Source organism: Aulonocara sp. 'chitande type north' Nkhata Bay, linkage group LG19 (genome assembly GCF_057382095.1).
Source record: "Aulonocara sp. 'chitande type north' Nkhata Bay isolate Kocher_YH1m ecotype deep benthic linkage group LG19, A_spYH_male_GT1.1, whole genome shotgun sequence".
Classification (NCBI taxonomy): Eukaryota; Metazoa; Chordata; class Actinopteri; order Cichliformes; family Cichlidae; genus Aulonocara; species Aulonocara sp. 'chitande type north' Nkhata Bay.
The window spans coordinates 8,861,865-8,888,218 of NC_141362.1; the positions used below are offsets into that span (position 1 = coordinate 8,861,865).

At 42.1% G+C, this 26,354-nt stretch overlaps 1 protein-coding gene across 4 annotated transcripts in view; it reads left to right on the top strand.

Annotated features, from left to right (window-relative positions):
* atrn (attractin) overlaps positions 1–26,354 on the top strand; it is a 129,129-nt gene that overhangs the window by 55,789 nt on the left and 46,986 nt on the right. For 3 of the 4 annotated variants that reach the window (XM_086275470.1, XM_086275468.1, XM_086275471.1), the window contains exon 25: positions 12,051–12,112. In XM_086275470.1, the coding sequence (XP_086131596.1) occupies positions 12,051–12,112 (62 nt within the window). Of the gene's footprint in view, positions 1–12,050; positions 12,113–20,764; positions 21,361–26,354 lie in introns of those variants that run through there. The other variant, XM_086275472.1, reaches the window with a different exon arrangement.

Here is a 26,354-nt window from a genome sequence, read left to right on the forward strand (position 1 = left end):
GGATAAGAGGTGAAACGTCTTTAAGACACTTAAATAAGTCCAGAGGCTTTTCTTTCCAAGCTCCTTAGACAACTCTGAGATAAGCAGTATCCGCAATGCTAAAACAACATACAAACATGACACTTTAAAAGCCAAAGACACCTTTATAGAGTTGTAATTTATGTGTTAGCTGTGTGTTGTAGTGGTTACTGCAGTTTTGTTTTTTTTAACTTTTAGAACAATTATCTATGTCAATTTGAAATTTCCTCTGTCACCAGGACAGAGGACAGTTTGCTGACTTTGTTCCAGGCCTCTGAATTATTAAAATTAAACCAGCTTGGTTTGACTGTACAGACAAAACAGCAGTGGTGTTTAATTTTTGCTCGTTTTTGTTATTGTGCAGCATGTAATGGAGCTGTGTTGTTTTTTCAGAAAGTAAGCCTTTTCTTTTCACCTGAAATGAGTTCTTATTGGCTTTATTGCTGACATAGTTATCAAAATGGTAATCAATACAACACTTTACGTCTCAGTACTCAGCGGCTTTGATTCAAGTAACACTGTAACACAGACTCGGCCCTGATTAAAATGCAGCTGTACTCAGTTGCCTTATGCTTAACGACTGTGTTGTGTTTGAAACGCCTCATACAGCTTTGTATCGACATCCTTACACGTGTAGTTGTCACTGATGTAGGATGTGGCTTGTTTTCTGTGTAGATTCGTAGAGTTCTAATAAAGCATCTCAGGAAATTGCATCTGAAAATGTGCCGTGTGTACATGGGTGTTTGTGCAGGGTGGTATAAACTCCTGCATCAATACAACCTGTTGGTGTAATAAATGAATGTTCTGCCAGGACTGCGCGCTGCTGGAGGGGGAGAGTCACTCTGGGCCTGGCTTCCTGTGCCCGACTGTGTGCCTCTCCAAACAGTTCTGGGAATGATTTTCGGTGGTTGCCCCCCTTGCAAGCTTCTTCCCCCACCTCTCGCCCTCCTCCTGTAGGGGAGGAAAAAAATAAAATCCTGCCTCCATCTACCATATCCTGCCTTGTGAGGGCTTTTAGTTTAGAACACCCAAACTGCTGCCAACCAGCCTCAGGAGGTGCAGCTCCACAGCAGAGCAGAGAGCTTAGCTGACTTAGCTCCCCCCACACCCCACTCGGCCTCTTTTAGGTCCACCTCACCTTCTGCCTTCCTGGGTGGGATCATGTAGAAGATCACCCCTATTTTGAAACTAAAACACAGGTCTGTTGCTATGTTTTTTGGGTTTCTTGCCCCCTACTTTGCACTCGTGGAGTTTTATCTTCGTCAGCGAGGTAACAATTTCTGTTTGGGTTTTTTTTGTTGTTTTTTTTTTTAAACCACTTCTTCTGACTAATAGTTCTTGATTTTTCCTTTGCCTTTTCTCGCTCTCCTCGCATTCAGCGGTCTGCTGCAGTGTGACACTTGGATACGTGAGCGCGCTTGTGTGTGGAACCGTAGGCGGCAGGTCCTCTGGTGTTGGCAGGCAGAGATCGGCATGCTGGAAAATGGTTCATAAACAGCAACTTAGAAAGAGCAAGGGCAAAGTGGAATGTTAAGTTGAAACACATGCTGCATTCAGAGTGCGCGACGCTAAGCTCTCTCTCTGAGCTATACAGGGCTCTCTGTCTTTCTCTTGCTCCCTCTCTTCACACGCCACCTCAAGGTTGCTTCTGTTTGCTTTCACAGGGTTGGAAGTGGCGCTCGAACAGCAGGCGCATCATTTTGAAGGGAATTTGTTTTTTGCTCGTTTTACCTTCGCTCCACTTTGTCCGAACACACGGTTGAATTCAAGCTTTTTGGAATTATTACACATTTCTTCACATCAGATCAAAAACTTCTAAAAGCCCTGAATTGGATTACAGGACACACCCCGTTGTAATTAGGCTCATTTACCAAATGAGATCTTTCCCAGTGGTCGGAGTGAATTCCGTGATGAGTTCATCAACCGTCGAGCTGCTCGGATCATCAAAGCAGAATCAATTGCAGGGAGATTAGTAAGCCCAGAGTTCTCACACACCTCTTTTCTCCCTTTTTTCCTGATGAAGAATAGATCAGATTTTAATGATGTTTGTAATGAAACAAATCCCAGACTAATTACATTAAAGACCTGTGATCTCCTGTTCCGTGCCTTAGTGAACATGTCATGATATGGTAGAGATTACAACGGCCTGCAATTTAATACCCCGCCGTGGAGTAGCAGCATCTGTAGCTATCAGCTGACTGCTGCTCTGCATATCTGTACGGACCCGTGTAGCGTTTATCTGGGCCATGCCTCGCTGCCTGGTGGGTGTGTCTTGATAGTGATCGCAGAGAGGTTGGAAAACAGAAGCAGTGGTTTTTGCAGTGACTGATACAACATAAAATTACTGTATAAAAACTAAAGGAAAATGAAAACTTAAAAAGGTACCATGCACATTAATATAGTGGTTATATATGAAAGTATTCTACCTTTAAAAAAATCTACATGTTTAACACCTTAATCTGAGATGCACTAAGATAACAGGAGTAAGTACTTTCCTTAGGAATACCACTTACAGAAATTGATAATTGCGTCACCTTGCAGTAATTGCATAACTCATTTCTAGTTTGTAAAGCAGGTAATTTAGTCTTAATTTAGATTTAAAGACTAATCGTTAGATTCTTTCTTCCTTTTTAAGTTCCTCCTGGCGTGATCGGAGGTGTGGCTCTGTGTTTCTCTTTAAAATATGCCCAATGTTTTTGAACATATTCCTGTTCAGCTCAGAAGCTTTACTTCTTTTTAAAATCTGTCATTTTGGCAGCATGCTGGAGATTATCGTGCCAAATGTTCATGTGACTTGGAGTCATCTTTTAGGCTTTTTACTTTTTTAGCTTTCCCTTTTTTTAAATCACATTGTTGTTGCCTCGACTTTCCATTTTGGTGTGTGTTTGTCAGTTTAGTCATTCTAAAGGATCGTGCTTGTTCATAAAATGGCAGTACTCCTTTGTTTTGGCTCAGAAACATTTTAAAACATTTGACACTGAAGTAAGTTTGCACAGATTTTACTTACGGATTTTGTTGTTTACTGTACATTTGAAAATCAGCCAGCTACTCATCATTTTCCAGCTAATCTAACTTGCTCAGTACAGTAAAGTAAAACTGTTTACTGACCTTTGAGGCTTCACTTTGACTGTGCTGTTTTGAGAAAAATGTAAATTTTTCTGCAGTGTATGGCTGCAGTGACAGAGCTGCCATGCTGAGGTTTAGCAGGTATAGTGTTGTTTTGTTGATGACGGTTCTTTTTGTGGTGTTGTTTTTGCCCCTGTATCAGGATTAAATCAGTCTGAGTTTGATGGGAGTATTATTACTTCTCCAAGTATTTGGTCACAAACACAAAGCGCTGGACTCTTGATTGTTCCTCAGAAGATGTCAGATTCATTAGATGGTTAAGTCATTTCACACCAAAAAACAGAGAGAAAACCCTCCAGTACTGTTACAGCAAAAGTCCAGAGTTCACCAACATCATCATACATCATTTGTATACACCAGGGTTGTCAAACATAAGGCCCTGGGGCCAGAATCGGCCCAGCAAAGACTCCAATGTGGCCCACTTTGACCCCCATCTTTGGAAAATGTGACAACACCTATTGCCATTCATACTACACCAAATTAAGTAATAGATGAACAACAGTTAAAACTAGAGATGGACCGATCCGAAATTACGTATCTGTATCGGTCCGATACTGACCTAAATTACTGGATCGGATATCGGAGAGAAATAAAAAATGTAATCAGATCCATTAAATATCACAAAAGCACCTCACAAAACTTGCGACATGGCATAACTCTGCTCATAACCGTAGCACGTCGGAGCAGTATGCATCACGTGATAGAGCGGCTGTGGCGTGCAAGACTGTCAGCGGTCTGGAGCCTCGCTACCAAACCGGCATCTAACAACAGCTTGATAATCTGTTGTTAGAATTTATTTAATTTTACTTTGTACACCAGGATCTTTTTCTCTGTTGAAGAAAGATGTTGAATCTATTTAAATATTCTTGAAAAATAATTGATTTCTGTGCATTTTTTTTTTTCCCCACCCTGCATCAAATTAAAGTTGATTACGTCGATTAAGCATCATGAGGTGGAGGGTGGTTTCCCCCCCCCCCCGGGAGTTTGCAACCCTATTAGTTAGGTTGCTTAATATTTCTGCTAAGTACTCTTTAAAATACCAGAATAGGGAGGATAGACTAGGTTTAAGTTTATTAGATTGAACTATGAGATAGTTTGGGTGCAGTGTATTTTTTGCACACAGGTATAACAGAATAGCTTTAGTGTTGTTGTTTATTTAAACTTGAGTATGAACTTATACTAAATGCAGCAAGATATTAAAAATGCCATCTCTAGTTAAAACACAGTGAAAAAACAGGAACTTTCTTATCTCCTGTCAATTTCTGTCTTTGAGGAGTTTTTGGTGAATTAATGTAAATTACTCTCCTGTGTTTGTAATTTCTACCATAAACTTTTCTGCAATTTTCTACATTTATTATTTGTGTTGATAGATTTTTCATTTACTACACAACATTCGTGTAAGTTTGACGATCTGATCGACCGCTTGTCACAATCAGCTGGTTTGTTTTCAGATGTCGTTCACAGCAGCACGATAGAATCCAAAGTTCTACACAGTCCAGCACATTTAAAATGACTTTCCTCTCAGACCCCTTCCTTTATAGCAGAACCTGTTGAGCAGGCATCCCTCGCAATGATAACGACACTTTCCTTCAAAACTCCAATATACTTCAAGCAGCTGTCAGAATCCATTAAGGCAGAATATTTCCAATCCTAATGCCCGGCGGCAGGCTGACAGACCCTGCTGTGAGATCCTTTACAACCCCTAAAGAATTCACCCTCTGCTGGGCACATAACTAGAGCGTCGCCCAGGCCGCCTGCTGCCACCTTCAGCCTGCCTGTCACTGACAGAGAACCGCACATTGCTGACACTTGAGATTAGCCGCTACAATAACTGTTATCGCACATCTTCCCAGTGCCACAGCCTCCTCACACTGTTCAAAATTGAGTCGAAGCACTAATGGCACGGAGTTATGTCGCTGCTTTTTCTTGTGCTGGACAAATTGGCGTTGTTTTTGATGGGGTGGGGGCAGAGAATTATGAATCTCTAATCAACGAAAAAGAAAAAAAATGCGATGGCTTTGTTAGGACGTTGTCATAAGGCATGCTGGGTTTCAGTGCCCCGACCGACAGGGCTTCTTTGATAATTCTATGCTTCGCTCTTTAAAGAATTCCTGCAATTCGCAGGTTCATAAGCTCTCCGGTGCGTTTTCTCTCAGCCTTTCACTTTTACCCCCACTTTACATTCATGAGGACGAGGAAGTAAAATATTTCCTCCAAACTGCAAATAACCTAATTGGCTTCTTTAAAAATGGAATAATTTCCTGAAATGCCTCCGCAGGGTTTTTATTGAAGATGCATGGATGAATTTTAAGCCTAAGAGTTTGACAATGCTGCATTGTGTAATGTCAAAATCACATATATTACACTGCAGTAAGTTAAACATAGTCTTGTACTTTTAGTTAAAATGAGGCGTTCATGTGTCCTGCCAAAGATTGGCAAACATTTTAATGAACAGACAAACAGCATATTCAAACATTTGGTCTCTTAGTTTGGAATCAGAACGATGCCACCTTGAAACGAAACCGAAAAAAATATTGAAACCGAAAATAAATGAACTGAAAAATCTTGTATTGAAACCGAAAAAAAAAAAAAATGATAGTGAAAAACAATTCTTCGCTTACAATTTTTTTTTTTTTTTTTTTCCAGTTTCAATCTGCTGGCACGGTTTTGGCGTCCAGGGGCGCGCTGGGGGGGGGGGGGGGCGGGGATTCCGGCCCGCATGTATTTGCACACATTATAGAGGCCACTAGTGCTGACCATTGACTGTAGAACAGTCAATGGTGCTGACCAAGCTGCCATCTTTCTCTCTTCCCGTCTTTCAATGGCTGCTTCAATTTCAGCTTTACCCTCCAAACCAGTGGCGGAGCGGGGGGGGTGGCTTACTGGGCTTAAGCCCGGGTTGTTTTTTCAGAAGCCCGGGGTCTTTTGGAGTGTAATTTTTTCATAGTTAGATGCCTGGCTGACAACTGTATAAAACAAAAAACTACACACAATATTCGAAGCACATAGTGCACACTGTGGGAATTTACGACTGTGCGTAAATCCCCCCTAATATTGGTATGATCCGAGCTCAGACACTAAGCGGGGCGGGGCAGCTGCTGCCTGCGCGCTGTTAGAGAAACTGAGCCAGGCAGACAGAGGAGAACTGAAGTTCGACCAGGTACCAAAGCAAATCATTCGTACTGTACAAATAATGTAAATATGACGGTGTATCACAAAAGATTGATGTTAAACTGATCACTTGACCCATATTACGTTACTTTATTCTTCAAGTGAATCAACAAATGGCGAAATGAAAAGCGGAACAACAACAATGCTGTTTCTTTAGAGAGTCTTAGCTTATGTGTGTTTATTTCATATTTTCAGTTGTTACCCTCCACGGCTAAATAAATCTGTTTCAGTAATGCACTGATATACAAGAATGGACATAAGGAGCTTTCAAAGAAAAAACTCTGGAAGTATTTTATATATTATGCTTTGTACCTTGTTCAGTATATTTCTATGCAAAACAAGAGGAATTTCAATACACAGCAGTATATTCACAGTTTAAACCAGATATTTACACTTTATGGAAAACACAAGAACATTTTTTTTACTGTACAACATCAATTTAGAGTAAACTTGTTTTAGATAAATAAATATTGAAATATCTTTTGAATTAGTTAAATGTCAGATAAAGAGAGACAGAGCTTCTAATTTTATCACTTTGATCAAATGTAGGAGTACATATACACTCAGTTTATTGTTAATTAATAAGAAAACTCCAGACGATTCCATTCTGAGCTTAAGAAGCTTCTGATAGGTCAGTAGAGTCCATGTGAGTAAATTGGTGGCACAGCTGTAGATGCATATAAGGCAAAACACAGAGCCTGTTTCTTTGACATGGGAAAATCAAGAGATGTCAACCAAAACACCAGGAAAAGAACTGTGGAGCTCCATAAGTGTGGCTCAGTTTTGAATACAATTTGGTGCCATTTACAATTAAGAAATACAGATAGTTTCTCTCTTTACTCTTAAAGTTAACAAATGTTTTTTATATTTATCAATCTAAAAAAAATAAACATTTAGTCTGATTTGAGGTTACAATTAAAAAAGTGTTTGTGTTTTGATCTGAAGAATACATAAATATCTGGTTTCAACTGTATATTTGATGATTGTCAGCACAAAGAGGGAGAGAGAGGAACAGAGAGGGAGAGAGAGAATGAGGACAGAACAGAGATGAACAAGAGCAGGTGAGACACACATGTTAGTCAAATGGTTGTTTACCAAAAGTATCACCGTATCATAGGTACTCGTTTCTTTTTAGGTTTGTTATTTTTCAAGTTATATATTTATTAAGTTTTACAGGCTTGTTTGAACAACAAGGCTAAATAATTATATAAACTTTTCTCAATCTAAATAGTGTACTTTAGTAGAATTAAAAAATAAGTGTAGTGCAGCTCTATGATGATTTTTAGTGCTACTATCATCTAGTTTTGATTCTGGTTCTGTCTTGGTTAAATCCTAAGTAGTCCTGACTTTGAACTGTTGTAGTCCTGTTTTAATTCTGGATCAGTTCTGGGTCTGGTTGAATTGGAGTTTAGTCCTCGTGTCTTGATGCAGCCCTGATTTAGTTCTGCCTTGCTGCTTAATTAAAAAACTAGTTTAAAGTGTCCTGCATATGATATATATTTTTCCCTATATGAAGTCATTCTTTTTTGAACAAAACTCAAAACAGAGCAAATTAATCTTTCAGTCATTTCTACAAACCGCAAGTAAGTAATCATTTTTTGTCGTTTTTCCTTGCTGTCCCACTGGACTGGACATTAGTTTAGGTTTTTTTTTTTGCTACATCTGGTGAACTTGTGGTAAAATGCTGGTGTTAGCCTATTCGTCGTAGCAAGCTAGCCTGAAGCTAATATCTGCTAAATTTAGGGACACCCGTGTCTCTTTAGGAGTTGGAGGCCGGTGTTTTAGGAGCGGCACAAGATCTCATCAACAGGCAGTGTTGGGCAGTAACGTAATACATGCAGCAGCGTTACGTATTTAAAATACAAAATATGAGTAAATGTATCCGTTACAGTTACCGTTCAATAGGTGATATTGAGAATACAGTTAGTTTGTTGAAATAAATGGATTACATGGCGGTATTTTCCTGTTTCATATGTTAGGCTATGGTCTCTCTATTTTTGGTAATTCCACGCCAGTGGAAACCCAAACAAAACAATAAGAGCCTCTAAAAATTATTATACAAAAATTATTTAATATGAAGGCAACAGGCAGAGTGTTAAAGGCATTGCCCTAAACAATGTAGCCTCAGGCCTCAGTGTAGTCCGTGCTGCAGGGAGAATGGACTGCCATACCCGTGATGTGTCTGTGAGTGAGGAGGAAGGAAAAGTACGAGCTGTCACGGAGCAGAAACGGGAGCTGGAAGCATGTAAATATAATAATAACTACTGCAGCCAAAAAGAGTGCCTGACGAGCCCAGCTGTAAGTAAGTTGTTAAGACTCGACTGTGTTCGTGTTTTCCTCTGAAACAATAAGTCCCGCTGGAGCAGCCTTTCAACGCCTCTCTCTGTCTCTAGCTAGCAAAGTCGACCCAGACAACAAAGTAAAGCTAGTTTTCAGCTACGAGCCCGACACGAACCCGACGTATTAGCCAGAGGTCCCTTTACTACGGTTCGGAGCCGCTGACCTGTTTTATATACACGCGGAATAGTTTTCTACACGAGATCGTTGCAAAAAGTGCAGCCTTACCTAATGTCCACCTACTGTTACTCATTTATATTAAGATTTTAACATCTAGTTGGTATTGGTATGGCGAGTAGCCTTCAGTAATAGTAATAAATCACACAGCAATAGTACATTCATGTAGTTATAAAGTATTCAGAATACATTACTTCTATAATCTTTGGTGGAATACATTTTAAAATTAACCTTCCCAACACTGGGGTGATTAATCCTTTTGACTTTTTGTCTTTAACTTTATCAATAAAACAGCTCCAGCTTTCACTGACAGCACGTGTGGTACTTTAACCTTTGTACTGTTTTCTTCAGTTAATTTTGGAGTTACTACAAAGATTGAAGATATAGGATGATCTGTCTGCTGTCACTGGGTGGTGCTGAGGTCTGAATCTGAGGACGGCTCCTGTAATCACAAACAGAACAGAATCATTACAAACTGAAATATAAAGTTTATCTCTCAAATCTGAAATAGAGCTGATCCTTCTGTCCTCACACACTCGGGATCTGAAGTTGTTCAGTCTACAGTTCTGCCGACAGCTCTGCACAGGAGCAGAAGCAGAGTCCAGCCTGTTGCTCTTACAGTATAATAAAAGTACAGTAACCGTGGTTAGTCACTGAGCAGCCCGGTGCGTTTCTCTTGATTTCTTTAGTCAGGGTAAATTCATTCACCTGCACGGGTTAGCTAAACGAACTATACAAAACACGTTTCCCCGACAGCCGAGTGCTCATCTTAGCTAGCTAAGGTGAGCACTAGCTAGGTAGCTAGCTAAGGACCTAAATTACGGATTAGTTTACAAACACATTTAACTTACCAAAAATAATGCGGTGGGGCCTCAGGTCCTCCTGTCCGGTAGTCCAATTTACTGAAGAACACCTCAGGCTGTCACTTTGAAATACTCGGTAATGTAAACGCTGGACCTCTCTGCATCTGCCATTCCCGAACAGACACGTGCATGTTTGTCCGTGACCGCAGCCGCGTCGTCAGTGTTTTCTCCAGTCATTGGTCAGCATTATAATATATGCAAATACATGCGGGTCGGAATCCCCGCCCCCCTCCCAGCGCGCCCCCGGACGCCAAAACAGTGCCAGCAGAGTGAAACTGAAAAATGGATTGAAACTGAAAAAAAAAAATTGTAAGCGTATAAAACAAAAAAATTAGTTTCAATTAATTGTTTTTCACTATCAATTTCTTTTCGGTTTCAATACAAGATTTTTCAGTACATTTATTTCAGTTACAATTTTTTTTTTTCCGGTTTCGTTTCAAGGTGGCATCGTTCTGATTCCACATCTTAAAGCATCCATAGTTATTTAATCCCTAAAAGTAACTAGACAGAATTACACTAAGTATGAATAGCTGGAAGTAATCAGCCTGTATAGAACTTTTTGTAGGTTGAATAGTTGTACCCCAAATCAAACATTACCACCCACGTGCCAATCGCATGTACGGTTCTAGAGATATGAAGGAAATGGGTGATAACGAGGGAAACTTTAGCTCATAACCTCGTCAGGAAGGTTGCAGGATGCTAAGTGCAGGAGTACAGGGTGTTTCCGCAGGGTCCCAAGTTAATAGATATGTGACAAGACCCACTTTGAGAGAGGTTTTTTTTTTTTTTTTTTTGTCAGTCCCGAGTCAACCTACCGTACTTTGGGGGAGTGCATTTCAGGTCATTCTGAGTCAGCTTGTATAACTTTCCTGGGTAGGTTTTGTGAAATCCAGACGGGGCTTGGAGTGGTTATGGTTTGGGAAAAGATGCTGGTAGGGGTCCGGTCTATTGACTGATAATGGTTTGAAATGAAGGGGGACTGGTGATGCACAGGAAAAAGAAGACATTTGTTGTAGAAAGCGTACATTACTTGTTGATGGCTCACAGTCAGTGGCCTATTTGTACCTGGATAAACATCAAATCACTGATTTTTAAAGCATTAGTGGCACATATTGTCCATTATAGTACTCTGTGGTTAATTCCTAAACTGCTCCAGTGTTGGTCGCCTATCCCGATCTGTGCTGATGTCATCGTTTTAAAACTTTTCCCTGACTATACTGGTACCCTGAACTTATCTTCAGTGTTCAACAGTCTGGAGCAAAATGATTACACTGAGGAATCTGTGCTCAACAGTAATCAACGGCAACACATTAGCAATCCAGATGGCGCTGACTCCACAAGTAAATTAGACCCCAGGCCGATCCCACAGCACCCCACACCCCCTGTCACCTCACTGTAAAGCCCGGTGCCTTTGGCCTGGTTGAGGTCTGGTGTAAAGACACTGTAGATATTTTTGCAATCTGACCTGTCTGGTTTTTTTTTCCCCCACCTATTGCATATTCATGGACTAATCTGAGTATGACAGGTGGTTTGTGTTGGGTTTTTTTTTTGTTTGTTTTTTTGTTTTTGTTTATATATATATATATATATTTACCCTCCGAGGAATGCTATGCTGCACCAGCTTTTCATACAAATTATAAGCAGTGAGGAGTTTTGGTTCAAGTTCCCACATAACAGAAACATGGCAGCAGCTACATTACCTCTGGTTTGCCAGATAGAGGCAGTGTTGTGTTGTTGTAGGAACAGGTGGATGTAAGGCATTTTGCTTGGGGGTGGGGGGGTGGAGTTGTAGGCGTAAGAAGAGGAGGGGGCATTGGGGAGTTGGTACCTCACTGCCAATGTTACCCCTGGCAACCTTGATTAAGACAGGATTATGTTAGCACAATTGCTCTTGTGATGATTACATAGTGAATATTTCTGCCCACATGTGCAGGAATGCTTTTTTTTGTGCAGGCTGTGGGCAGCTGAGAGGTCCGGCGGCTGGGTCGTTGTCTCTGACAGGCGTGTAGTCGGGAGCACAGATAAGCCAACCGACTGGCAACCTCCCAGCAGTTGGGGATAGCCGTGTATGGGTAGCCTCAGCGAAGGAGAAATGTCACTGATAAGAATAATAATAATAAATGTTTTAGACACACTGTAAAGTGTTGATCATATAGATGGTTCACAGTATGCAATGCAAACATGCATAGTGAGAGCAGGAGCATCCCTCCTGCTCTCCTCAGATCTGCAAGGTCAGCGCTGGTCAAAAGCTTGATTTATTTATTTTTTTGAATGTATAACGCTGACCTGCTTCAAAATCTCCTCTATTAAAGCAGATTTCTGACTCACTCCTGTGCCCTCTGTTTCCTGTTTTAACAGATTGCCTTCTCCCAGCATAGTAACTTCATGGATCTGGTGCAGTTCTTCGTCACGTTCTTCAGGTAAGCGGCCGTCCCCTGTCAACTCGCCCGCTCCTCCACCAGAGATGCCGGGCGTTAATGTTGCTGCACTCACCCTTAATGTGTACATACATGTGCCTGTGTTCAACGTGAACGATGGTGATGGATTACCAAAGCTGCTTTCCCCTTTTTATACCAGCCATTTTTGATTCTGCTGTGCCTTACACAGCCTGACGTACAGTGTAAAAACATTATTTTGTGGCAAACGTGATAGTAAAATGTGCTATTTGTGTGTGTGTGTGTGTGTGTGTGTGTGTGTTCGTTTGACCCTCCTGTTAATCACTGTGTTAAGCAATTAACAAATGTTAAAGAAACAGCGTAGCACCACTTCCCCAAATAACCCACAAAATATGTAACGTGATGAACCTCATTATGCAATGCAAGGTTATTTTAAAAGTATGTGTCTGTGAGAAAGAAGCTGTGAGCTCGAGAGTGGAGTAGAGACGTTGAGACAAACTGTGGCGCTCTGGTCTGGACTGGTAAGGGCATCGTAGGGAGTGGGGAGCAGTTATATGAAAGCACGGTGCAAGGCAGCCGTGGCTGGTGTGAGATCACCCTTAGTATATGCCTTAAGACACTCTTACAAGAAGTGGAGATGACTTCAGTCATTTGAAGAATTGAAGATATTCTGTTGATGGTATCTTAAACTGCAGCTACATGCTCATGTTTGTATGGCAGCTACTCACTTAAAAGATACATGAGCCTAAAATTCAAAAGAAGCATCGTTAGAATCCGAGTTAATTCCACATTCATAATGTTTGCTTTGCTTTGAAGTCAGGCACATACAGTAGCCCCTGTATCGGCTTACTTCTGCAGTTTATGATGCCGTGTTGACTCAGATGTTAAAATGTGCGATGGCACGGAGACGGAACTGTTTTTTGCCGTCTTGCACATGAGTTTGCACACATCTTCCTGTGATGTATCTGTTATGTTTGAGTGACTCACCTCTGTGTCTTGACTGGAATTTAAAATGAATTTCTGGAGTATTGTTGGCACAGTGATGCGCTACTTTGTAATGATGGAGATGCAGTTTGTTTTGGTTTTTTTCCCTGGCAGGTCTAAAAATGTGCATATGTTCGGCTTGGACGAATCCCCGAGTCTGTGCTCGACGTCTTCAGAAACTGCTGTAATGTGTTATCGATTCAAAAATGAGATGGAACAAAAATTGGATACACAACTGTGTCCTTGCATGCTCGACTGCATGTATGGTATTTCTCTCGAGTATCCAGCGTGCGGGTTTGTGTTTGCGCGCCTCCAACCCAGAGGAGAATTGTAGGACTCTTTTCATGTTTGTGTGCTCGCCACATTGCGTTGAAGAAATTGCCAGCTGTTCCGAGTCGTGCTGTTTTTATCGATCCGGCAGCCATGTAAAGGACGATAGATTTGATCAAGCTGCTTTGATGGATCCTTTTTTTATTTTTCTGACCGGCCGTTCGGCTGTTCGACAACATGTTTCAGCATCAGCTGAATAAACCGCCTTTCTCTCCTGAGGTTTATTTTGGATGCGTTCGCCATTAAAGGCAGTAGGACGGCATTGTGCACCTCACTTCCTCTGCTTTCACTTAGAAACCCCGCGGTTACTGGATTGTGATGCTGGTACGTTTATTGACATGCGTCAGCATTTGGGTGTTTGCATGTCAGCAGAGCAGCTGTGTGTAGGAAGCAGAGTCACAGCGATTCATAAACAGAACCATCTTCCCGTTGTGCTCCCTATTTCTCTACTCTTCCCCTTTCTGTCTCTCCTTCATTCATCATTTTTTAGATTCCCCCGCCTTCCTTCTAGCTGCTCTCTTTTCTTTTTTTCCCTATCCCCGCTTTTCTTGTCCCCTGCCTCTTTCTTATCCTCCCCATTTCCCACCTTCCCACCATGTTCTCCTCTGTCTTTCTCCTTTCATGTCTGGCTCTCCCATCTTCCCCTTCTGTTTGCCTCCTCCATTTTTCCCCTCTGTCCCTTGCCTAGTTTTCCCTCGCCTGTCTCCACAGCCCTCCCCACCTTCCCCTGGCTTGTGTTTTGTTTTTTGTTTTACTCCTAGCCTCCCACCACTCCCTCTGACTTGCTCTTAATCCCACAGCGCTGTCCTTTTTGATGTGTTTTGCCGCCTGCCACTGATTCAGCACAAGATGAGGAGACTTAAAGTTAGCAAGCTTGCAGCAGCCGTGTCCCTGTTTGCTTCCCGTTCTGTGGGTTCTGCATTGTTTGCGTTGCGGGGGAGGAGAGGGATGCTAATTAACGTGAAAATTGTTTGCTCTCCTTCACTCAGTCTTTCTCGGTGTCTTAATCTCTCTTTCTTGCTCCTCTCGCTGCCATGTTCCCTGTGGGGACAGATGAAGGTAGTGCCATTCTGTTATCTGCAGTGCCAGCACAGATACCCCCACGAGCGTTCTCCAGCCACAGAGCAGAACAGAAGAGATGCATTAAACATCAGCGTTAACAGCAAACAGATGCATCCACATACTCGTGTCCAGTCTTCCAGCTTTTTCTCACCTTTAGGCTTCCTAGGCTCTTTAAAGCAGACAACCCCCCCCAAACGTTTCAGATCGAGCAGAGTCAGGGTCTTCTCCAACATTTCTGAATAATTTTAAGCTTTTTTTCCTTTCATGAATGTTTAACAAGTATGAATGTTGTCTCTAGCTGTGCAAATTGAGTGTTTTCTTCCAGGCCTGGAAAAGCCCTGGAGAATGTGAAATTTCATAAAAACTTTTTTTTTTTTTTTTTTTTGGAAATGCAATGAAAATGTATTCTCACTTTCTCCCTAGCTGTCATGTTTTTAATTTTAAACTTGGCTGCTGCTAAAGCAAGCGGTCTTTGAAGTAATAGTGACCTGAATGACAAATTTCTTGGCTACCAAACTGGTTGAGTAGAAGAGGCTAAAGAACTGCCACAAAAAACATTTGCAACATTTTAACATTTGCACACGGGAGCACATTCGTCATGGAAATATTAGTGCAGTTTTGGCTTCTTCTTATTTGGAAGTCTGACACTACACATCATATAACCTACATTTCTCACTCCTGCAAAAGGAAAGCAAAAAGTTTTTTTCTTTATACTTTATCTTATATACAAAGGAAACGTTTAGCAAAGGTGTGTACAGAAGTAAGACCCACAGAGGTTACATCTGTGTCCTGGGGAACTGATGGTACTTGAATAGATAATAAGCAAAATGACATAAAACCACTTTAATATCCTGTTCAGCCAGATGCAGATATTTCAGCGTTAGCACTGAGTTCTACAGCTCGCAGCAGTGTGGGCTAAACAAGAGAGAGATGGTGTTTTGAAGTAACTACAATCTGGCATAAAGAACAAGGTCAAGGCACGGCAATGAAACTGTCAAGTGTTTGAGACAACATTCAACTTGTTTAACCTGCAGTGAGATCGCACTTGTTCTGCTCTGGGAGCTGCTTTTTATTTTCGTTCCTGTGGAGACGAGAAAGTAACAGAAGAAAATGTTCTAGAACACTGACTGCACGTCCACCCGGCGCGGTGTTTACTTCTTAAAAAAAAAACTCGACTTAACCTCATAATGGTCAGTGCGGCACTCAGGCCTGATGTCCTAGAAAATTTGGCTTCCCATGGGGGAGACTACAGACACATCTCTGTTGCTTGATAGCTAATATTAAAATAACTTGGGCTATCTGGTGGGCACCTCTATTCGGCACGGTTTCTTGCATATATTTTAGCACATGGCTGTTCCCAGTGGAGGCTAAAACCCTGGTGCTAAGAGTGCTTTGCTCCCTTCGCTGCATATGAATAAGTTCACGAAGTCACTGAGTGTAGGTATAGCTAATAATCGCTGCTTTGAGCTCATCTTTTGTGTTACAAATAATATTTGAGCGAGCAGACAATCATCGTCGTGTTTAACCTGTTCACATTTTTCTTACAATTGATATCCTAAGTACCTGTCAAATCTAGTAAAGTCAACAGCACCTGGCTCCAAATCTAATTTGTTATTGCTTGTTAAGACACACTTATCTTTGGAAAGTGACACTCTGTTCTTTCCATTGGAAGTCCTGCTCGAGGTAAACACATTACAAATTTTGTAAATGACAGGAAACCTGGTGTGTTAAGTGGGGCTAATCATGTGTTTCACATATTAAAATATGGTGTTTGCTCTGCCACCTATGAGATCCCCAATGAAAGGTTTGTGGTGGGTTTCATTGCTGCTTTAATAGCTTAACAAATGCAAGAATTTTCAAACTTGAGCTCTAGAAGGTGTAAAACACTGATACAACCGCCCACTTAGCAACATTAATAGACAAGACTGGCAATATTTGGTATTTTTAGTAACAAATTCTTTTATCAGCTTTTGTCTGTGCAGGGTGACGCAAGCTGTTTCTGTCCTACAGACTCGCATTGTTGTCTAAAAATGATTCGGCACATCAGCGAATGACATGTTCATATTTAAACTGTTACTGTTACTGTAAAGTCACCTGGACATGTCCTTGTTTTTGTTTTTTTAAGTTTAAATTCACCATAAAAGGGGAGAAAGCTGAATGCATGCACAAGGAGAACAAGTAGGGTGGATTCAAACTCAGGACCTTCCTGCTGTGAGGCAACCGCGTTAACCACTGTGCTGCCAAGCTGCCCAATTCATGAAATCATTCATTATAAGTCATTAGTGGTATTTAATCAAATATCTTTATCAATCCACTTTGGTAACGGCACAAAGGCTATTTAGTTACTACAGGAATAAAAGCAAAAGCATTTCCAATTATGTTGGCACTGCTGGAAACCGCAGTAGTACATCGGCTAGTTAAGGGTTGTTTGAGAACGGTAAAGTCTTAGAATTATAAAAGGACAGCTATCATTTCAGTTTGCATGGCCATGCCCCTGTGTATGACTGATTGGTGCCAATTTCTCTCTTCAGGAGGACAACAAACTGCAACAAAGTGTCCGTCAAACAAGTGCCGCTTCGTAAAGCAGCAGGGCAAATGTCTCCAGATAACCTTAACAAATTGCTAGCTAGAATGACAAATGCCCTGTTACTGAAAATACTCATTAGAGCACCTAATGCACATCAGCCCACAGCCTGCAGTAGTGTCGTTCAGAGTAAGATTTGCCTTAGAACGTATTGAGAATGACTAATCTGTATCTGCGTGTTAACAAGAAAAGCCGTCTTTGAAAGCACCACAGAAATTCCCAACTTTAAAAATGTTTGCCAACATAACGGTGCAGCAGCAAGGATGACAGATCCACATGGAGCTTATGTGAATCAGCAACACGGAGTCACCCATGCGACATGTCATGCTCGGAGAGATTAATTATTAATATCGCAAAACACATTTTAAAAATCGCATTTCACCTCACTTTGCAGTGTGTTAGCATGGTTGTGCATTTAAAATGATTAGCGATTTGTTTCTTAACAGAGGGGAAATGTAATTTGCTTGGGACTGAGGCATTAAAAGACTGGGTACCAGCAGGCTTCCCACCCTGGGCCAAGTCTGGGTGGATGTGTGGGTGCTGAATGAATCATGCCACTGCCACCAAGGAGACTTAAATTCTCTCCTGCGAGACAGACGAGTTTGACTGAAAATGCACATCAGAGTGAAGACTAGCTTTCACTCGGGGCTGTTTTTTTTTTTTCTCCTCTCTGTCTTTTTTCTTCCTCTACATCAGAAACGTATGTCTTTACAGATGTACCTCTGTCAAGTCACCAGCTGACAGCTTCCTTAGGTTTTGTTTGCTTTCCTGGACGAATATCTTAACACTAGAAATCAAAATCAACCAGAAGTAATTCAGAACAACTGCGAGATCTCGACTTTCAGCACTACCACAATCAGCATGCAGCAGCAGAAAGTGGGCAGCAGTGTTATTTGCACCTGCTGACCTTGTTCTAAACCATTTACCTGATTAAAGCAGAGAGGTGATTTGTGTCGTCAATCCCAGGTCTCTTCGGTCAGTATCTCAACCTTGCGTGTCGCACCAGCTCCCACAGTCAACTAACTCTCTCCTGCTCCCTCTGCCCTCCCCGTCGCGCCTTTCCTCTCTTCTGCTGAAGCCGCAGCAGTCTAATCTTTGCATTTCACCACTGGCTCTGTGCTGAGCCTGTCCCAGTCGCACACCAGTTTGTCTGTTCTTTCCTCCCTTCTGCTTTTTTCTTATTTTTTTCTCCCCCTCCATTGTCAGTGCTAAAATAACACTCTTGCCTTTCTTGTACCTAAAGTTCTGTGTTTTCAGTGTTCAGTAATCAGGTTTATTAATATTTTATTAATGTTTTGTTTGACGCCATGTGCAAACAAAACAAAAAACACCTTTCTTCTTTCATCTCAAGAACTCCTCTAAGATGAAGTGGACCTCAAATGTATGATCCATGTGTGTTGTAGTCAGCAGCACCTACTTGCACATAATGGGAGTTAAGTGTGTTGATGTATTATTTGATAACTCGTCATATTTCTGTTATTTCTCTGTGTTTTGGTGCCCAGCGTTTAGCGAGCCACAGAAAGAAATAAAAGCAAGACTATCCTCTTAACTATGGACGCAACCACACACACATGCACACGCACACACACTCTCAGGGTTCTCTGCGTTGGCTCCAGACTTTGATAGGAACCTAATGGCCACTCTTGCATATGTTTGCAGCTGGAAGTGGATTGCAGCACATCACAAATGATTCTGTTTTTGTGATCATCATCTCACTATTGAGCCTCTCAAACACATCTGCAGGTTCGGACGCTGGCACAGAAAGTCTCTCAAAGCACGCGCTCGGTCTTTCACCCTTAAACACGCACTCAGAAGCACTCTTTGTTCATATATGAGGCAGCTGGCTGCTCACTAGCGCTACGTGCCTTCTGAGCTGAGTGATTGTCCTTCAAACCTCACAATGCAACGAGTGGCTGCGCTTTTTGTCCGCTGCATCTTTAAAGCTTCAGACGGGCGCGCGGATGACTGCACGCGCACGGAGTTGGGTCAATATCATCAAATCCAAATGTCAATTTAAGCTGCAGCCTGTTAACTTAAGACAAATCATTCTCCATTATTATCCTGTGACATTTGTCCTCATTGGCTTCACTGTGGAGCCCAGAGCATTTCTGTCTTCAGATTCGATCACTGTAATTGGTTGGAAAAGAATGTGACATTGACCCCAACAGGGATATGCACCGTGCAGAGCGTGCACTCGGCTCTCCCTCTGACACATGTTTGTGTTTGTACACAAATGTCCATCTGGATGAGCGTCTCGCGTCGCATTGACAGGACGGGTGATGGATGATTGACAGAAGCACAGATTGTGGAAGAGTCTGCAGTGCAAAAGCAGAACTTGGGTCATGCAAACTTCTGAAATTATTGAGCTGGGTAATAAGGCCCTTTATGAATATTCAGCTATATTAATATAGCAGAAATATCCGGGGTCAGATATGTGTCTTTGGACCTCAGTGGGCAAAATCTTTACCCACATGATTTAATAATTTCTCCGTCATTTTCTAACAATGTAGGCGGCAGGCCAAAGGCTGCTTTCTTCTAAGTTTGAAAATGAGCGATGGAGCAATTCATTTTTTTCTTTTCTATCAAAACCCTCCAACCAATCACGTTTTTGAGGAAGAAAAATAATTGTATGAACAAAAATGTTAAACTGTCTAGAAAAATAATCAGGCAAACACTAACCATTTGTATACTGCATCCAATCAAGAGCATTTTCTAGCGTCACTTGAAATGCGCCTTCTAATGACATTAATTCAAATGGAAAGTCACCAAAGGGATCAGACGAAATTAAAGCCCTTCCACTACCAGGTGAGTTGCCTAATTTAATTGAATCTAATTTAATATTAATTCATATTCACATTAATGTTTTATGTTAATACTCAATTCGTTCACATATTTGCATGAATGTAAAAAACTTGTAATTTTAATGGCAGTTGTAATAGTACAAATTGTAATTTTACCTTAAATGAAATTTATGTTTGTTTTGTTGGAAGATGTCATGTTATAATTTTTAGTCATAAATGTAATTTATTTTAAATGTTTTCGTTTTTTTAAAAACAAATAAGTGCCGCTCTGTACGAGTTTTCACAACACACCCCATGATTCAGTAGCTGCTTTCTGTATAACTTGATCAATCTCTCACATTACTGTGAAAGAATTAAGTCCCAGTGTTTCAGTCTGGTTGATGTTTTCACTTTGATTGTGTGATTGAGACAGCTGGTACAGAGGAGGTCCATTCAGTGTCGAGGTCCCGCGATTGCAAACCCAAATCTTCACCCCTCCACCACAATGCTCGATAAAGTGACAACACCATACATGGCTCTGTGCAATGCCCAACATTTCCACTTTGTTCTTGTCTGTTCAAACGGGGTCTGTCCAGATGTTTTGTAGAGGCCCGTAGAGACTCTTGACTCGTTGGAAGATAGTGGCATTGTGTTAAAGCATCTGAATGCTTCGGAGCCGCACACCACTGAAACGTCTGCAGTTATGATCTTGCTGAAAGTTTCTTATGAGCATTTTATTAGCAGCATGCCTGCGACTCCCCCTCTTAATTCCTATGCAAGTAGCAAGGTTGTGCTTAGTTTATCACAGGATTGCACAGAGTTCTGTAAAAACTGTACAGCAATTTAGGTGAAATTGGTATTGATTATTTGCATTACTAGATGGTTCCTGTCTGGTATATCTACCTTGTTTAAAGCTCTTCTCATCTGTTTCCCCAGGCAGTCCTGGAAGGAACAGACCTCCTCTGTCCAGACTCATCTGTTAAGCTGAAAAACGCTCCGGTCCGATGAACAGAATCAACTTCTGGAGATTTACTTGTCTTGATGCACGCTCATCCAGGTGTCAGCTGAGACTGAAAAAGCCACTTGGATGAGTGACGAAACGTTTCTCCCACTGAAAACGCTACGTCTAGATGAACAAAATCGACTTCTGGAGATTCTAATTCTAACTAATATCAAACAGTTAAACAGACTAAGGTTGCTTATATAGGGCGATCGTGGCTCAAGAGTTGGCAGTTCGTCTTGTAATCGGAAGGTTGCCGGTTCGAGCCCCAGCTTGGTCGTTGTGTCCTTGGTCAAGACACTTCACCCGTTGCCTTCTGTTCGTGGTCAGAGGGCCCGGTGGCGCCAGTGTCGGGCAGCCTCGTCTCTGTCAGTGCAGCTGTGGCTACAATGTAGCTGCCATCACCAGTGTGTGAATGTGTGTGTGAATGGGTGAATGACTGAATGTAGTGTAAAGCACTTTGGGGTCCTTAGGGACTGAGTAAAGCACTATACAAATACAGGCCATTTATATACTGTCAAGATGCTGTATGGTCTGCATTCTTTTATCAATAAAAGAAAAAAGTAAACGTGCCTGTTTGTATGGTTTTAAACAGTTTGGAAACCAGCTGCTTCCGTGTTTCTCTAAACACACACTAACACTGGTTCAGACCCAGTGTAGTGTTTGCCCACAGATTACTTCTTGTGGTGTGCACAAGAGGAATGGTTTATTTGAAGAGTTTCAGTCAGGTTTCAGAGCTCAGCACAGCACAGAAACAGCTTTAGTGAAGGTTACAAATGATCTTCTTATGGCCTCTGACAGTGGACTCATCTCTGTGCTTGTCCTGCTAGACCTCAGTGCAGCGTTCGATACTGTTGATCATAATATCCTATTAGAGCGATTAGAACATGCTGTAGGTATTACAAGTACTGCGCTGCAGTGGTTTGTATCATATCTATCTAATAGACTCCAATTCGTGCATGTAAATGGAGAGTCCTCTTCACACACTGAGGTTAATTATGGAGTTCCACAGGGTTCAGTGCTAGGACCAATTCTGTTTACATTATACATGCTTCCCTTAGGCAGTATCATTAGAAGACATAGCATACATTTTCACTGCTATGCAGATGACACCCAGCTCTATCTGTCCATGAAGCCAGATAACACACACCAATTAGTTAAACTGCAGGAATGTCTTAAAGACATAAAGACCTGGATGGCCGCTAACTTTCTGCTTCTTAATTCAGATAAAACTGAGGTTATTGTACTCGGCCCTGAAAATCTTAGAAATATGATATCTAATCAGATTCTTACTCTGGATGGCATTACCTTGGCCTCCAGTAACGCGGTGAGGAACCTTGGAGTCATTTTTGACCAGGACATGTCCTTCAACGCACATATTAAACAAATATGTAAGACTGCTTTCTTCCATTTGCGCAACATCTCTAAAATTAGAAATATCCTGTCTCAGAGTGACGCTGAAAAACTAGTTCATGCATTTATTACTTCCAGGCTGGACTACTGTAATTCATTATTATCAGGATGTCCAAAAAACTCACTGAAAAGCCTTCAGCTAATCCAAAATGCTGCAGCAAGAGTCCTGACAGGGACTAGAAAGAGAGAGCATATTTCTCCTGTTTTGGCTTCCCTTCATTGGCTTCCTGTTAAATCCAGAATTGAATTCAAAATCCTGCTCCTCACATACAAGGTCTTAAATAATCAGGCCCCATCTTATCTTAATGACCTTGTAGTACCATATCACCCTATTAGAGCGCTCCGCTCTCGCTCTGCAGGCCTACTTGTTGTTCCTAGAGTATTTAAAAGTAGAATGGGAGGGAGAGCCTTCAGTTTTCAGGCCCCTCTTCTGTGGAACCAGCTTCCAGTTTGGATTCGGGAGACAGACACTATCTCTACTTTTAAGATTAGGCTTAAAACTTTCCTTTTTTCTAAAGCATATAGTTAGGGCTGGACCAGGTGACCCTGAATCCTCCCTTTGTTATGCTGCAATAGATGTAGGCTGCCGGGGGATTCCCATGATGCATTGAGTTTTTCCTTTCCAGTCACCTTTCTCACTCACTATGTATTAATAGACCTCTCTGCATTGAATCATATCTGTTATTAACCTCTGTCTCTCTTCCACAGCATGTCTTTATCCTGTCTTCCTTCTCTCACCCCAACCGGTCGCAGCAGATGGCCGCCCCTCCCTGAGCCTGGTTCTGCCGGAGGTTTCTTCCTGTTAAAAGGGAGTTTTTCCTTCCCACTGTCGCCAAAGTGCTTGCTCATAGGGGGTCATATGATTGTTGGGTTTTTCTCTGTATCTATGAAGCGCCTTGAGGCGACTTTTGTTGTGATTTGGCGCTATATAAATAAAATTGAATTGAATTGAATTGAATTGCACTGACAGGCAGATTCACTTTCACCCTCTAGGAACACCTGAAAAAGAGAAGCAGAGAGAGATACTGAACACTCATCCAAACCTGGCCTGTCTGTCCTAAGGGGCCTCCCCCCGGCGCTCAGCAGGTGCTGCTGCCTGTGCTGTGCCAGATTCCCCCCCCCCCCCCCCCCCCCACTCTCTCTCCTCTCCGAGCTTTTTAGTCCTCACTTTCTTTCTGTCACTGGATTTCTGCCTTCTCATATTCTGAACGTGGGCTGCTGCAAAACTGCCTGTTTACCTACTGTCTTCTCTTCTTCTGTCTGCGTTATCTCCACATTTCTAACCTTCTCTTCATCTTCACCTCTGCCTCCTTTCCTCACAGCATTGTTTTCTTAACTTCTCGCCCCTTCTTCCCACCCCTCTCTTGCTTTCTTAGCGATCTTTGCATCGATATTCATCTAGGCCAGGTCATCAGTGAGGAGCGAGAGCGATACAAGTGTAAGATGCAGCAGATAGAGTGCAAGAAGCACCTTGTGGCAAATCCCTCCTGGTGTGTCTGTGAGAAGCTGAAAGCCCCTCTGCGTCCCATTAATAATAAATCACTGAGATCAGTAGATTTGACTCGAAGCCTACACTCCTCCTCCTCCTCCTCACCACTTTCCCTCACCTGTAATGAGTTGGGAGGAGGGTACGAGGAATGTGACCGAGGCCACGACACGAGGGGAAAAAGTCCCAAGAGGAGGGCAATGTTTTTGTTTGTTTGTTTCTCCTCCCCATCTGATCAGCCTCGTGTCTACCCCCTTCCTCTACGTCTAGCACGTTTGCGCTCAGGGCTGCTTTTTTTCCCATAACAATGAGTTTTGGCAGGGTTATACAAGCAAAAGCAAAAAAGCTCGCAGGACAAAAGATGATGTGGAATTGGAGTTTTCATGCTGCGGGCCTCAGCTCAGGATTGTCTGAAATATAATGCGACTTGTTGAATAGCTCTCATTTCTGCAGTTTATTACCTGGTGAGGTTCGATGGTGCAAAAACTCAAACTGCGTAGGTTTTTTTTTTTTTTTTTTTCAAAGGAAATCTCTTCCCTTTCCATTAATCAATTTCTAAATCCTATTCCCTAAGAAGCTTTTTGTTTTCATCCTTGAGTTTGTCACTACCACCTTAATCCGAATGACATCTAAGGCAGATGGTAAGACACTCCCAAACTTGCATTTAGCAAGTTCTGTGCTTTGGTATTTTCAGTAAATATCAGCCCTCACATTGCAGCCCCAGTGGCCAAACGTACAACATTAAATGATTATTTCCACAGCACGATTAATCATCCTCTTATTGAACTTCCAGTTTCAAAGAAGCACAATTCTAATTAGCTTCACCCTGTCATCTTAACAAGCTCTAAGGGATGAAACAATAACTGAGGGTGGCCAGTTTAATTATCAATTAATTAATTAATTCATAATTCGCATTGGGGAAGTCAACAGGCCTGTGTGAAACTGTTATGCGGAGTGAACGGACTCTATGGCAGAACACACAGAAGTGCAGAAAATGCAGGGAGTGCTCTTTATTTACAGTGTCAAACTTATTTACACGGGATGAGATATGTATGCTGATAAATAAACAGAAGGAAACCAGGGGAGGGGGCTGACACGCATTCGGAGGGAAAGGGGTTACCTGTGCACGCAGGGTGGATCTATGAGAAAAAGAAAAACGAAACTTTAGGGGGAGATGCCAAACAACCGGTAAGAAACGGCAATAAACATGGGGAGAGTTGGAGAGCTCACTTGTCACACTGGCTGCTCGGGCGAGGATTCTCGGGATGTGGGAGAAACGCTGAGATTGATCTCTGTAGTGATCCCGGAAATGCGGCTTCACAAACAGCTGACAGGTAAGCGGGTGATGGATCCGGCTGAGGATACAGGACAACAGGTAAACAAACAAAATCCAAGACATAGGTTGGCCGTAATGCACACCGCGGAGAATTAACAGACACGTTACCACTCGGGTAGGTGGGGAGGTGTGCTGAAAACAGAAGCAGACCCCGTGACACCACACCAGAGAAACCCCACCAACTCCTAATAGTACCCCCCCCCCCCCCCCCTGGGCTTATCAGGGTGCCTCCTGTAAAAGTCAGCAATAAGCTCAGGGTCCTCAATAAACGAACTCTGAATCCAGGACCGCTCCTCAGGCCCGTACCCCTCCCTGTCCAGAAACAAGTGCAGCCCACGGCTTTGGTTGCATGCTTCTCATTCTGCTTTCTTAGACCGTATTTGGTTTTGCCCTCGTACCGAAAATAACCGCTGCTTCCATTGTTAGAGCAGAGAGTAAAGAAATGATCTGGAGCTGCACAGATTATACCCAAATTTGTATTCTGTGACATGTTCAGGTCCTCATTTTATTTCAGGTAGGTTAGCCTTTCTTTGAAGGGTCCCATCACCCGCAGCGCTGCAGGGTTTAGTGGCGACAAGTGCATGGCAGAATAGGACCTCTGAGCAACTGCTGATTAGTGTGTGTGGTTCAGCGGACAAAACTTATCAGCCATAGCGAAAATGAAATGCTGTTTGGCTAGTGAGCAGGTTTCATTTCCCACCCCGGAGTAAAAGCCAGCAGCAGGCAGACTGCAGGATTAGTATTCAGCTGGCTGTGGACAACAGAACCAGTGTGCTGGTGTTTGCCCTGTGGCTGTTGTCTTGCTGTCAGGTTAGCCAATGACACGTCAGAGCTCACCTCTCTGGCCTCAGCAGCCGATGGCTATAATACACTTCGCCTGGCTCTTTTTCCGCTTTCCACTCTGCCACTTAAAATAGACGGCATCCATCTTTTTTTTTTTTTTTTTTACCCGAGACACTCAAGAGCTTTGCACACAGTATTCTTTTTTTTGCCAGCGTTTTAGCGTCTTCTGTTATGTCATCAAACTTTGGACTGCCTTATTATGGACTGAGCAGCTAAACTTTTTTAAATTCAAGCTAGAAGTGAGAAAATTCCACATTTCTAAATGGAACAACATTGAAATATGCTCACGATGTTCTCATTTTAGAATGCATTTGAAGGTAAAACTGCGATATAAGTAATCTTTTACTCTAGAATAAATGTCTGTCTGATATTTTTGCCTGAAATTAATCTTGTTTAAAGTAGGAAAAGCATTAATAGCATCCAGAAAATGTGAATAATGGCATGCTGA